Here is a 14,655-nt window from a genome sequence, read left to right as displayed (position 1 = left end):
GTGGAGAACGGATGGAAGAATTAATGGAACCAAACTCTGCATGGTTCAATAGTGTGTTCGAGGGAGTAGAACCATGGTCTGAAGATTTCGTAGCTGGCCACAAAATTGTGTGGATAAGATGCCATGGGCTACCTTTATCACTCTGGACTAAGGACTGTTTCACGAAGGTGGTCGGCGAAGTTGCTTCTCTGGTTGCCATTGATGAAGCAACATTAGCATGGGAAAACGTGGAGTACGCGCGTATTCAGGTTCGTTTGCTCAAATCGAGTAATGCGAGTTTGTCCAAGGCTTTTTGTATAAATGGACGACTATATAACATAAGTATTGAAGAGGAAGTGCCTAGCCGGGGGGGGGGGGAGTTTGCAAGTGCAGTTCCAATCACTACACATCCTCAGATAGTGTGTCATCGACAGAGTCCTTCGTAGAAGAAACAATTTTTACGACGAAAAGCAACGACGCCGGAGATGGGAGCAACGATGGGGTTTGCCGACGGGCTGAGGGAGTAGATAGAGGAGGGGAGGAACAGGTAGTGCTACAGACAAAGAAGGTACAAATGCAGGAGTGTTCACTGCATGAAAGCGGCGATCAACAAAGTTTTCCGACACCTTACTCCAAATTGGAAAGACGTGTGCAGGTGGATTCTGAGGGAGGGGCAGTGCTGTCAGGAACACAAAAAGTCAATGTAGAATGCTCATATTACCAAAAAGCCCTCGCTAACCTAACTGAAGCTCTAGTGTCTTTTTGTGATAATTATACAAGGCCCAATCTTGGTATGGCCCAAGGTGAGGTACACGAAGCCCAGACACCTTTGGGGGGCAGTCGGGGTGAGGGTGCAAAATCAAAATCAGTAGGTGGAGTATGGGTCACGGCCACGGAGGATGAAATAGGGGAATCCCCACTCTCCTTAGAAACACCGGAGATGAGTGGCGTGAAGGAGAAACCACATATCGACGACAATAATCAAAGAATTCCAGATCTGAAGGCATTACGTGATGGAAGTGAATCTAGCTACGACTATGATGGGAACAAGGGGGAGATCGAGGGAATTCAGGATGCGGGTGAAAAGCGCTTAAGCATGCGGGGGGGACAATCGAGATTAACCTTGCTCAAGAATATGCGATGGAGGATAGAGGGGCGAAGGAGGCAGCGTGCGATGACGGCGTGCGGGCAGGGGACAACGAAGGGATGGTTCTTTGTGAAGGCCTTCAATTCAACTCTGTCGGAAGCAGTGACGAGAGAGAGGAAGAAGGTTGCAGGAGCATCGACGGAGAGGGAAGATATTCTAATAATTCTGGAGAAGAGGGGCGAGTTGCAGAGAAAATATGCAAAACACCAATGAAACCCCGCAAGAATAAAGCAATTAGGGAGAAAAGGGATATATGCTTGATCCCGAAGTGGAGGTCTAATGGGGGACAAGGAATCTTCACTATGGTAATAGCTCTCCATCTACTACTGATATCATTAATTGTAATATCCGGTTGAGAAACGAAGTAGATGTTAGTGAATCAGTCAGAATCTGGGAGGTGGGAAAACAGCTGGGGATGGAATGCTCAAGGGACGAAGTGGAGGTCAGATCAGATGGAAAGTATGGAGGTTAGGGATACAGAAAAAATGAAAGAGTATGAGGAGGGTACTAATAAAGTTGTTTAATGATTATTGCTAATCTAAACATTAGAGGTCTGGGAGGGGGAATTAAAGCCAGCTATATCAAACATACTTTGGCTAAGGAAGGTGTGGAGTTTCTGTGTTTACAAGAGACGAAGACGAATACGGTTTCAGATGCAAGATGCTTCTCCTTATGGGGGGATAGCAACATTGGATGGATTCACAACGAAGGGGTCAATGGTGCAGGGAGCTTACTATCATTATGGCACAAAGACGCATTCCGTTATGATAGCCATGTGGCAGGAACAGGTTTTATAGCAATCATAGGAATGTATATTAAGACGAATTGCAGATGTGCTGTGGTTAATGTTTATGCAACTTGCAATCTAAGTAACAAGCTGGTCCTATGGGAAGATTTATCGGGTGTTAAGGGAGCTCATCAAAATTTGGCATGGTGTTTTTGTGGGGATTTTAATGCAGTCAGAAATGAAGAAGAGAGGAAAGGCGTAAGGGGTAGTGCCAGTTCGAAAAAGGAAATTGATGGCTTTAATAACTTTATCCATAGTAACTTCTTGGTAGATTTACCATTGGTAGGAAAGAAGTTTACATGGTATAAAGCAAATGGCTCGGCAAAAAGCAGACTTGACAGAGTTCTTGTATCTGAGGAGTGGCTCCAAATGTGGCCTATGTGTAAACAATATGTACAACCAAGGGTGGTCTCAGATCATTGTGCTTTGATTGTGAAATCGTGGGTCAAAGATTGGGGTCCGAAATCGTTTCGGTCACTTGATGCGTGGAACATGGAGCATGGGTTCAAGGAGTTGGTAAAGGACAAATGGAATTCCTATTGCGGGCAAGGCTATGGTATTTCCAGGTTTAAAGACAAGCTGGAGAACTTGAAGCTTAGTCTTAAGGATTGGAATAGAAATGTGTTTGGGAATATGGACTTGGAAAAAAGGAGGATTCTAAAAGAAATAGAGGTCTTAGATGTTAAAGATAATCTTAATGATTTGGATGACAATGACAAGTTGAGAAGGCTGATGTTGAGCAGTCAGTTGAAAGTGATAGATAAGAAGATCGAGTCGCTTTGCAAGCAAAAAGCGAGAACCAATTGGATCAAACACGGTGATTCCAATACTAAGTTCTTTCACTTTGTCATTAGGTGGAGAAGACGTCGGAACGAAGTCAAAGGGGTTGAAATTGACAATCAATGGTGCGAGGAACCAGATGTAGTTCGCAGGGAAGCTAAGAAATTTTTTGAAGAAAGGTTTAGGGCTACACATGATTTTGGTGTTAGTCTTGGGTCCGTGGAGTTCAAATCTATTGCAAGGGAAGACAACTTAGGATTGATTTCAGTTTTCACAGAGGAAGAGGTAAAGGAAGCAGTATCGCAATGTGAAGGTTCGAAGAGTCCAGGACCGGATGGGTTTAACTTTAACTTTATCAAGCATAATTGGGATACGTTGAAACATGATGTTATGGAAGCGGTGCGACATTTTCAGGAAACGGGTTGTATCCCAAAAGGTTGTAACGCGTCCTTTATAGCTCTCATCCCGAAAGTGAGTGACCCAACAAACCTTGATCAATTCCGACCCATATCACTAGTAGGAGCTTTCTACAAGATCATAACTAAGGTTTTGTCAGGCCGAATAAAGGAAGTACTTCCTTTGGTTATTGATGAAAGACAATCAGCGTTCTTAAAGGCCAGAGGCATGCTTGATAGCGTTCTCTTAGCCAATGAGGTGGTGGAGGAGTTAAGGAGAAAGAAGAGACCTGGGATTTGCATGAAGGTGGATTACGAGAAGGCGTACGACTCAGTTAGATGGAGCTTTTTGTTTGATATGCTCCAAAGACTGGGGTTTCATCCTACTTGGATAAAGTGGGTGAAGGGTTGTTTGGAATCCGCAACGGTGTCGGTGTTGGTCAATGGCAGTCCAACGGAAGAATTTCAGCCTTCTAGGGGTCTGAGACAGGGAGACCCATTGGCCCCGTTCCTATTCCTGATTGTAGTTGAGGGTTTGTCAGGATTGGTGAGGCAGGCAGTAAAGGCGAAGATGCTCTCAGGTGTAAAAGTGGGGAGAAATGAAGTTGAAATATGTATGCTGCAATTTGCTGATGACACACTTTTCTTGTGTGAAAACTCTTACACCAACATTTTCACAATCAAGGCAATCTTAAGGTGCTACGAGATTCTTTCAGGTTTGAAGGTTAACTTCCACAAATCAAAGTTGGCAGGTATCAATGTTGATAACAACTCCATTGAAGTCTATGCTAGAACCCTACACTGCCACTCTATGAAGATTCCTTTTACATATCTTGGGTTACAAATAGGAGGCAACCCAAGAAATAAGCAGTTCTGGGAGCCAGTTGTAAGCAAGATAAGTGCTAGACTAAGCAAGTGGAAAGGTCGATATCTCTCCTTGGCAGGAAGAATTTGTCTGATCAAATCGGTGTTTACTGTTATTCCTCTCTTCTACTTGTCTTTTTACAAAGCTCCAGCAGCGGTGTGTGATAGGATTATTAGTATTCAAAGGAGGTTCCTGTGGGGTTGGGGAAGAGACCTAAACCTATTTCCTGGGTATGTTGGGAGAAGGTGTGTAAACCTTTGGAAGAAGGAGGATTGGGGGTTAAAGATGTTAGGAAGTTTAACTGTGCTTTGTTGGCCAAATGGGAATGGAGGTTGCAGAGTGATGAGAAAGGGAAATGGAAGGACACCCTTGTATCCAAATATGGACCGGTTAATGGGAATACATAAAGCCGGAGGAAACTACAATCATGGTGGTGGAGGGATTTGAAGAAGGTGTGTGGTGAGGGAGAAGAAGGAGGATGGTTCCAACAAGCTTTATTCTGGAAAATTGGAATTGGGGACAAAATTAGATTTTGGGAGGATGCTTAGGTAGAGAACATGAACTTAAAAACCTTATACCCTAGACTGTTTTCTTTATCCTTGGACAAGGGTTTAACGGTAGCTGAGGTTGGCGAGTGGGGACAGGCAGGGTGGCAATGGCGACTCAAGTGGAGAAGGGGCAGATTTGATTGGGAAACTGTTTTGGTGGATGACTTGTTAAATTATGTGGCAAAGGGGAGGCTGAACAAGGAAGCTAAAGATTGTATCCAATGGAGAGGAGATTCATCAGGGGACTTTTCGGTGAAGTCGGCTTACGCTTGGATAACTAATCAAATACCGAGCACTGAGAATAGTGTTTTCAAAATGCTGTGGCAAACAAAAGCAAGACCAAACGCCCAAACCACTGCTTGGAGGGTTTTGCTGGATAGACTTCCAACCAAAGTTAATCTAATACGAAGAGGAGTACAGGTTAGTTCCCCCTTATGTGTGTCTTGCCAGGTATTGGAAGAGTCGGTTCAGCACCTGTTCTGTGAGTGTACCTTTACTCATCGAGTTTGGGATTTATGTTCTAGCTGGATTGGCATCGTGATGGCACAACCTAATGACCCGAAGCGTCACTTTGAGAGTTTTCATTCAGTACACTTTACCTTAGGACAGAATCAATTATGGAAGGGTATGTGGGTGGCAATAGTAAGGTGTATATGGGACCAAAGAAACAGGATAGTGTTTGAACAAGGGGTTCCAGATGCGATTGAAATTTTTCACAGTGCACAGTTGTTATCTTGGTTGTGGTGGAAACATAGGGTAACGTCCTTCAACTATGGTTTCTTTGATTGGATGCTTAACCCCAACCAATGTATTAGAAGTTGCAGATGAACGGTGGACTTGCTTGGAGTAATCGGAGCTGGAGCGGGTCTAATCCTAGCAAGGCTGGAAGTATTCGTACTGATATGCTCTCTGGTTTGGCGAATTTGAGATATGCGAGCAAGGGCATAGCCAGCAATGGAAGTGAATGCTAGTTGAATTCTCGGCTGAGGCAGGGGAATTATCTGGGTGAAGAGTGGCAGGGTCAAAGGTAAAGAGGTGCAAAAGAAGAGCGGGGATTATTCTAAAGTTATTGAATAAAGGAGGCTTGTGTTGGGATTGGTGGGTGGTTTCGGTGGTTGGCTGGATCGGTGGGTATTTTGCTAAGCTGGAGATGATTTACTTCTCCAAAGCCACCTAAGAAAGAAGTAGGAGTGAGAGAGACAATGTACCACTCCACGTGCCAATCACCTAAGAATCGTTTTAGATAAAATGCTGGAACAAAAAGGCAGTGTATGTGGGGACTCATGCAATGACAGACCAAGGTTTTTTGAAAGGTCTTTTGGGCAAGCTGCTGTTTATTATGCAGCTTTATGCCACTCTTTTTATCTTCTTTTTAGACTTGTTGATGGTATTTGTATAAGGGTTGGGATACCCCTGAAGAATCTCTTAATTTACTTAATTCTTTGCCGATAAAAAAAAATAGAAGGAGAATCTTAAAAGAAGAAATCGATTTCTTCTCTTAATTTTGTTCTCAAGAACTAAAATAATAAAAAAGAGAAAAAAATATTTTGACGTGTTCTACTAAAAGAATAATGTATAAAAAAAAGTACCAGAGTAAATTTTGAGACTTCTCTTACATAAGTCACTAGCTGAACTATTTAGTTTTAATTTAGGTGTATTGATAAATTATTTATGAAATTTAATTACATTGTCATCTTAAAATTACCCCTGTATCCAAAAGTATTTTAGGAAGTTTTCGTTTTGAAATTAAATTCTTACGAACAATTCCAAAAATCATGACCATTTCAAAACGTGTTGTTAGGGTTTCTGTTGAATCATCTTCTTCCGTGTCTTCCCTGCAACTTGCAAATACATATAAGACAATCCCGAACTTGCATCCTCGTACCCAGTACACTCAGTCAAATAAATCATGTTAGCTACCTCAAAAAATTCCCACTACTTCGGAAGTTTTCTTCTTCTGCTTATCCTTCCAAGAACTATAGCTCAACCATTTTCCTTCAGCATAACTAACTTTGACGACACTGAAAACGCAGGCCTCATTGGATACGCAGGCGTAGCCAAGATTTTGAACGGAAGCATACAACTCAACTCACTCATCTATAGTGGAATTGGAAGAGCAATCTATGGCCAACCACTACACCTCAAAAACTCTTCTAACGGAAAACTCACTGATTTTTCAACTCGTTTTTCATTCACTATCCAATCCCCTGACACCATTTACGGTGACGGATTTGGCTTCTACGTCGCACCTCTTTCCTACCAGATTCCGAACACCATGATAGCTGGTTCCGGTCTCGGCCTATACTATGAAAACATACCCATACTTGCTGTCGAATTTGACACTTTTATAAACGACTTGGACCCTCCAATGCAGCACGTAGGGATCAACAATGGCTCTGTGGTATCTCTCAATTATACCAAGTTTGATATTGAGAGCAACAAAGGGAACATGGGACATGCCTTGATAACTTACAATGCTTCTGCCAAACTCATTGCTGTCTCGTGGTTCTTCGATGGAAGTAGTTCCGCTTCTACTCCTAACGCTTATCTTTCCTACCAGATCGACCTAGCGGAACTTCTACCGGAGTGGGTCGCTATTGGTTTTTCAGGTTCAACCGGATCATCCATTGAGGAAAATGTTATCCATTCATGGGAATTCAGTTCTAGTCTAGATCTAATAAATTTCACACATAGAGAAGCAAACAAAGAAATTGTTTTCACAACAGAATACAAGGGTAGGGAAAAAGTAGTGGCTGTTGCAGTGATTTGGTCTATTATATTTGCGCTCGTGGTTATTAGTATTACGTGTTGGATGATGAAGAAGAGAAGAAACGAGGATGGATTTTGTTTTGACAGAGAAGCTACGCCTAGAAGGTTTGGTTATAACGAATTGGTTGCAGCCACCAACGGGTTTGCAGATGATAGAAGGCTTGGAGAAGGTGGGCATGGACAAGTTTACAAAGGGTTTCTGAGTGATTTAGGGCGTGTGGTGGCGGTGAAATGGATTTCTTCAGACGTGGAAGATTCGGAGAGAATATTTAGAAACGAAGTGAAGATTATAAGCAGGCTTATACATAAAAACCTTGTGCAGTTCATTGGGTGGTGCCAGGAGGAAGGGAAGTTGTTTCTAGTTATGGATTACTTAGATAATGGAAGCCTTGAGACTCATCTCTTTGGGAACAGAAGGAGTTTGACATGGGGTGTGAGATATAGCATAGCATTAGGTGTGGTGAGAGCACTTGGTTATCTCCATGAAGACGTGGAGCAGTGTGTTCTTCACAGGGATATCAAGGCAGGTAATGTTTTGTTAGACAGGGATTTCAATGCTAAGCTTAGTGATTTTGGAATGGCGAAGTTGGTGGATCCAAGATTGAGGAGTGAGAAGACAAGGGTGGTGGGGACATATGGGTACCTGGCCCCTGAATATGTGAAGGAAGGAAGGGCTAGCAAGGAATCAGACATGTACGGTTTTGGGGTGTTGGCTTTGGAAATAGCATGTGGAAGAAGGACTTTGAGGAATTGGGTATGGAAACATTATGTGGATGGAAAGATTTTGAATGCTGCTGATGAGAAATTGAAGAAAGATTTTGATGTGAGTGAAATGACATGTTTGCTCACTGTGGGAATATGGTGTACCCTGGAAGATCACAAAGAAAGACCAACAGCAGAAGAGGTCATTAATGTTCTTAAACAAAATGTGTCGTTGCCAATACTTTCTGCTAAACATCCATGATTCTCCTTCTTATCCTTCTAAACCTCTTGGCTTTGTAATTTTTCAGCTCTCTATTATTTTATGAAGATGTGTCAAGTTTTGGAGCAAGTATGTGTCTGGTTTTGACATCATCTTTTCATGTGTTGATTTGAGTTATAATATGTTTCATTTTAAGATTGGAGCAGGTATGATGATTGATTACAAGTGGTATTCCTCCTTAATCTGTATCCAAAGGTTGCAGTTTAGAGTTCGCCATCTAAACAACTTTTAATTTTAGATTCATTCGGTAATTTAGTTTAACTTATTAAATTAGAATCAATAATTTTATTGTCAAAAGATGTTATTTTCTACCTCAGTTGTTTTTCCTAATCAGATATAAAACAAAGTAGAAAATTGTAATAATAATGTTATATTTAGAATCTTCACCTTTATTGAAAAAGACCATAATTCATTGACACTTTTTTTTTGTCTACATTCATTATTCAATTATATTAAGTTATATTTTATTATAATATAATATTTTATTAAGAAAAGGAGTTATAAAAAGAATGTTTTTGACAAACAGTGGTGTGAACATATATTTTTCCATTAAAAATACCTCAATCTAGTACATCATATCACCTATAAGACATCATTCTAGTATTTAGATGTTCATCGTTGATTTTTCAAAGGAGAAAAGGAAATCATCTTCCAACTAGTTGCTGGTCACTAAATACTTGGTAACAAACGCAAGATCAAAATAAAATGAAACGAAAATTATGCATAACTTCATGGTGTGGGATCAGAGCCTGACTTAGCAAATTAACGTCCAATAGTGACAAAACTGTTAGTGAAGGGTAGTGATTGTAAGGAATTATGAGTGGGTTGTGCATGATTATAAGTACTTAGAGAAAGAGGAGGACGATCATGCATATCAAGTGGAAGCTCTGGCAATGGTGCTTCAAGCTCAAGAACTTTTATTACTTGTGCTGCCTTTGGCCTTTCCTTGTCGTTAGGGTTAGTGCACCACAACCCCACAATGATCAAGCTTCTCATTTCATCCACATCAAACTCCATGTTCAATCTCTCATCAACAACATCCATCACATTCCCTTCCACATACTGTTGCCACACCCAGTTCATCAGAGGTATATGAAACTCCCCATCCAGATAAGTCCTTCTTCCACATGCAATTTCAAGAGCCACAACACCAAAACTATACATGTCTGATTCCTTGCTAGCCCTACCTCCATTCATGTATTCTGGGGCAAGGTACCCGTAAGTCCCCACCACTCCTGTCCTCTGAGTCTTCAACCTTGGATCCACCAACTTGGCCATCCCAAAATCTCCAAGCTTCGTGCTAAAATCTGTGTCCAGCAACACATTAGCCGACTTAATATCCCTATGAAGAACACTCTGTTCGGCATCCTCATGAAGATAACGAAGTGCCAAAGCCACGCCTAATGCTACCTTGTACCTGTTAGAAAATTTTAGAAGACAAAGTGTGTAATTGAAGTTCCATAACTGATGTAATCAACTCAATAAAAGTGTGATTAAAATAGAATTCTGATGAAAGTCTGATTGAAGAATTATATATGCTAATTAAATTAAAACACTAAGTATCCAAGTTTTGTTCATGATAAAATAAATAAAAGAAGATAGAGAGTGTATATATTATTTAACCATACATACCTAATATCCCAGGCCAAAGGTTTTTTGTCACCGAAGAGATGAGTGTCGAGGCTTCCATTAGGCATGTAATCAAAAACCAACAGAAACTCTCCTTGCTCGTGGCACCACCCTACGAACTGCACCAAGTTTCTGTGTATAAGACGGCTTATGATCCTAACCTCGTTGATGAAAACCCTCTCTGAATTTTCAAAGTTGGTGAAAATCCTTTTCACAGCAACAACCCTTCCAAAATAGCTCAGAACCCCTTTGTAAACCTGTCCCGAGCCTCCTCTTCCAAGCCTTGCTTCATCAGCAAACCCTTTGGTGGCTTCAACTAGTTCTGTGTAATCAAACCTTCTTGGTAGAGTTTCCCTGTCCAGATTAAACCTAGCAGACCTACCTTTACCACCATCATCATAACCACAATCATTCTTACCCCTTCTCTTCTTCATGATTATTATCCAAGCTGCAACATTTGCTGCCACGGCCACAAAAACCATAAAACACGTCCCCACAACAACAATCATAACCTTGCTCAACCCTTTCCCGCTCTTCTCATTGCCACCAGAGGGATTATCATTGGAAGCCGTGGAAGAATTCAACGTGGAACTGAACTCCCACGAGTGAATGAGGTTTCGTTCAGTGAGCTCGCCGGTGGAAGCAGAGAACCCAACATCAACCCACTCGGGTAGAGTTCTCAAGAGGTCGATCTTGTAAGAAAGTGAAGAATTGGAGTGTATCGTTGCGGTTCCGTTGAAGGACCAAGCCACAAAGAGTGTCTTGTCGGAAGCATTGTAGGTTACCAAAGCGTTACATTTCTTTCCCAGATTTTCGTCGATGTCAAACTTGCCAGTAGTCGCGGATTTGAGGGAGTTATCATCTATGCCAACGTGCTGCATGGGAGGGTCAATGGTGCCATTAAGTGTGTCAAACTCAACCGCAAGGATGCGATTTTGGGGAAGGAAGCTGTTGAAAGTGCCATTGAAAAGGCCAAAAGTGCCACCTGCACCATTTGGAGGAATCTGATAGCCGTGAGGGGCTATGTAGAAGGCGAAACCATCAGCGTAGCTAGCGGTATCATCGTTTCCTTTTTCAATAGAAAAGGTGAAGCGTGTGGTGAAGTCTGTTACAACACTTGAAGATGAATCCCAAAGGTGCAAAGGTTGTGCATACAAGGCTCTCCCAACACGGAAATAATACGAGACTATGTTGAGGTCTATGGAACCGTTCTTTGGTTTGCCGTCACCCATGTATGCCATGTTTTTTGCACTCTCAGGGTCATCGAAGTTTGTAATGTTGAAATTTAGTGATTCCACTGTTTTAAGGAAAGGAGAAGGAATGGCCAAGAATAGAACAAAAATGGTCACCATGTCTGCAAATCTCATTCTCAATGGCAGTTTTTTTTTCTCAACTTTTGCCGGAGCTAAGAACTGAGAGAAGAACAATAACAAAAGTGGATTTGTTTGCAAGAATGAATAAGTTTGTTCTGAATTTGTTCACGCAGGTTGCTGTTTAAATAAAGTTTAACTCAACAATTTAAACAAATGTCTTTAGTAATTTTTCTTTTTAATATTATATTCCATCATGCAAAGTTTTGAATTCAAAGAATAAAAAATTACTTTTCACTTTGTAAAATTTATATTAAGTATAAATGAAAAATTATAAAAGTGTATTAGGTTTTATAAAATTCTGAAAACAAAAATTTTAAAATAATATGGTATGATAAGCAATATTAGTATATCCTTATATTAAAGATTAACTAAACAAGAAGAGCAGGTAAAAAGTTTTACTGATTGAGACTAAACCTTTTTGTCTGTATAATTGGTCTTCCTAGGTTGCGTCCCAATACTGCAATGTGGTGTACTGCAATTTTCTTTATATTTTTTCAAAGTTTTTATTGACGTTGTAGTCAAGCGTAATGAAGACGAAGGTTCACTGTGAGACGGTTAGGTCAATTAATTTAATTTTGATGGAATATATATGGTGATGGTTGAACCAAGTCTTCAAGAGCAAGTAGAATCAACCAAGAATGATTTGGAAAAAAATTATTAAATAAATTGTTTTATGGTCTCTATCATCCTCCAAATGACACATATGATAATTTTCAAATTAAAATAAAATAATTAATAATATTTAATTACACATTGATTCGGTCTAAGAAATGATTCCATGATAATTTCTCTTAGATTGTTAATTGGATTCCACGGTAAGATTTGTTTGACATACTTGTCTATCTCCTATCTCACATATTATAAAAAAAATATTATGACGTAAGAGTATGTTATGTGGATATCCTTTTATTGATTTTTTTTCTTGAAATACAAACAAAATTTATATCTGATTTTCTATTTTGGAAAACGTACTGTATTATTTATTTAATTGCATTAGTTAAAATGTGTATAATAAATATTTTCTTGTTAGAACAATCAATTCATTTCTTAAAATTTAAATGAATCTTTATTTTATCATTTCATTATAAATGTTACAGCTCATTTTTTATAATTATAATAATTTGTTATCTGCTATCACGATTTTAAAATTATAATGTTGATAGTTCCAATTTCAACTTGGTTTTTGTTGGGTAAATAGATATGGGGATTGGGGTTTAATGAGGGATATTTGTGAAAGGAAATTTTAGAGTCTAAATATGGATGCTGGAGAAATCTGAAGGGAACCAGTGTATTTACAATGCTTCCTTTTGGTGGAAATATTTGAAGATGATTTGGCTGGAGAAATGGGGTAGTAACTTCAAAGACTGCTTTAAGTGAGAAGTTTGCAATGGGGAGTCTATCAAGTTCTAGGATAAACGGTGGGTAGGTAATGATTCCTTGAAGAATAAATTTCCAAGGTTTTTCTCTCTTTGTGTCGAGAAAGATGCGTCATTGGATCGTTGTGGTTTTTGGGCAAATTGTGTTTGGGAGTGGTCTTTGGCGTGGAGAATAAGTCTTTTTTATTAGAAGAAGGTCCAAGTTAGTCAACTCCTCAAGCTAGTGCACGACTCGTGCCCTGTCTTAAAGAAATTGGATGGGTGGGTTTGGAAAGATGATAAGTTTCAAGAGTTCTCAGTTCATTCGACTTATGGGTGTGTTCATGAAGGGGACTGGTGGAGGATGTTTAAATTGTTTTGGAGGATTAAGGTTTTGCCTTCAGCTTAGGTTACAGCTTGGAGGATGTTGGAAAATAAGATTGTCACTACGAGTAATTTACATAGACTCGGGATTGCGATTAGAAGTGTTTTCTGCTGCTTTTATTTTGATTGCGATGACTAGTGAGTGAGATATGGAGTCATAGGAATAAGATTATTTTTAAAGGTGGAGTTTTGGATTAATTTAAGATCTTTTCTTTGACTCAATTGGAGGTTTGGTCTTTGATCTCCTCTACTTTTTTTTCTTTTTTCTTATTGGTGTCTTGATCATTTAATCTGTCTTTCTTCGTTTTACCTTGTTGTCGATAGTTATTTTTAGCAGGGTTCATTTTTTGAATTGTTGTCTGGGAGGTGTTGTATTGTTAGGTTGTATTTGTTTCTTTGTATATGGGTTGGATCACTCCTGGTTTATATGTATAAAACAAATTTACAAGCTCTCAAATTAAATAAAAAATAATAATTACTTTAGAAAGAAAAATAGTAATTATGGCAGTTAAGCTCATTTAATTACCTGAATTATATTTACTGAATAATTAAATAGGATTGGGAGGGTTAGAATTTGCTTATATTTGAATTCAAAGGAAATATTGCCTAGATTAATTGATTGTTTACATGATATTAACAAATAGAATAATCGTTATTTTTTTAGGTTAATAGTACGCAAGCAATTTATTTTATTAAGATTCTGTTAATATTTATAATAAATATTTATTTCACAATTATATCATTATTTAAGAAAAAATATTCAATTAATGTAATAACAAATAAAACAAAGTTAAATACTCTATTTACAATTCTATTAGTATTTAATAATACATTTTATATATTAATACATTTTTTTATCGGTAATACAAAATAAATAAATGGAAACCATTTCAAGGGTGGTCCAACCCTTATACATAAAGAGCTAGCGTCTTTCCAACCTCCAACTAAAAACCACCTTCCAACCTCGTAACCGTAAAAGTATCTTAAAAAAATCAATGTATATATTGTTGGATATATTGAATCTTGTATCTTTGAGCACGGCACTCAACTTAAAAAGTATTTGATTTGAAACGTTATTGACGATTGAATTATTCAGCGTAATGCAGAGGAAGTTTCACAATGGATAAGTAAAACAAAGTGGTTTTAATGATACATTCTTATCCCATTTTCTATTATAATTTTTTTTTATCAATAAAAAATAAATTAAATTAAAAGAAAGTATTTCAGGAGTATTCGAATATTGTATAATAGAAAAATTATAACAGAAAATGGGATAAGATTTCTTGTACAATACAGAGGCTTCACTGAGATAAGGTTGGGAACGTTGAATCACTAATGTCAAGCGAGGAGGACGCTGATGTCGGTGGAGGTGATTCAATGACACAACGACGGTGATGTGATGGACGGAAGACGGGCCGACGTGAGTTAACAATAAGAAAGAAGCTTCATCGAGATTTTGAGAGATAGGGTTTCGTAAGAGATAGAGTTCTCTGAGAGATAGGGTTATTTTTTTTCAGCAAAGAATGTGAGAGAAAGAATGAAATAGGACTCCGAGAGATAGTTTGAAATTTAGAGAGAGTGAAATTTAGATTGAAAAATATCTATTTAATCAAAATAAATGTTTGATCTGGTTAAGTGATAAAATGTGAATAAAAATCAATT

The 14,655-nt window shown here is 38.9% G+C and overlaps 2 protein-coding genes across 2 annotated transcripts; one reads left to right on the top strand and one right to left on the bottom strand.

Moving 5' to 3' along the window:
- Positions 1 to 6,272: 6,272 nt before the first annotated feature.
- On the top strand, positions 6,273 to 8,360 carry LOC137816717 (L-type lectin-domain containing receptor kinase IX.1-like). Its single transcript, XM_068619989.1, has one exon. It carries the CDS (start codon positions 6,411 to 6,413, stop codon positions 8,232 to 8,234), a length of 1,824 nt encoding a protein of 607 aa, XP_068476090.1. The 5' UTR covers positions 6,273 to 6,410; the 3' UTR covers positions 8,235 to 8,360.
- Positions 8,361 to 8,778: 418 nt separating this feature from the next.
- Positions 8,779 to 11,345, bottom strand: LOC137816713 (L-type lectin-domain containing receptor kinase IX.1-like). Its single transcript, XM_068619985.1, has 2 exons — positions 9,885 to 11,345; positions 8,779 to 9,669 (listed from the first exon to the last, which is right to left on the bottom strand). The coding sequence occupies exons 1-2, from the start codon at positions 11,246 to 11,248 to the stop codon at positions 9,015 to 9,017; spliced, it is 2,019 nt and encodes a 672-aa protein (XP_068476086.1). The 5' UTR covers positions 11,249 to 11,345; the 3' UTR covers positions 8,779 to 9,014.
- Between the last annotated feature and the right edge of the window lie 3,310 nt (positions 11,346 to 14,655).

This window comes from Phaseolus vulgaris, chromosome 1 (assembly GCF_000499845.2).
Source record: "Phaseolus vulgaris cultivar G19833 chromosome 1, P. vulgaris v2.0, whole genome shotgun sequence".
Classification (NCBI taxonomy): Eukaryota; Viridiplantae; Streptophyta; class Magnoliopsida; order Fabales; family Fabaceae; genus Phaseolus; species Phaseolus vulgaris.
The sequence above is the reverse complement of the archived record's forward strand: the minus strand, read 5'-3'. Positions and strand labels throughout refer to the sequence as shown.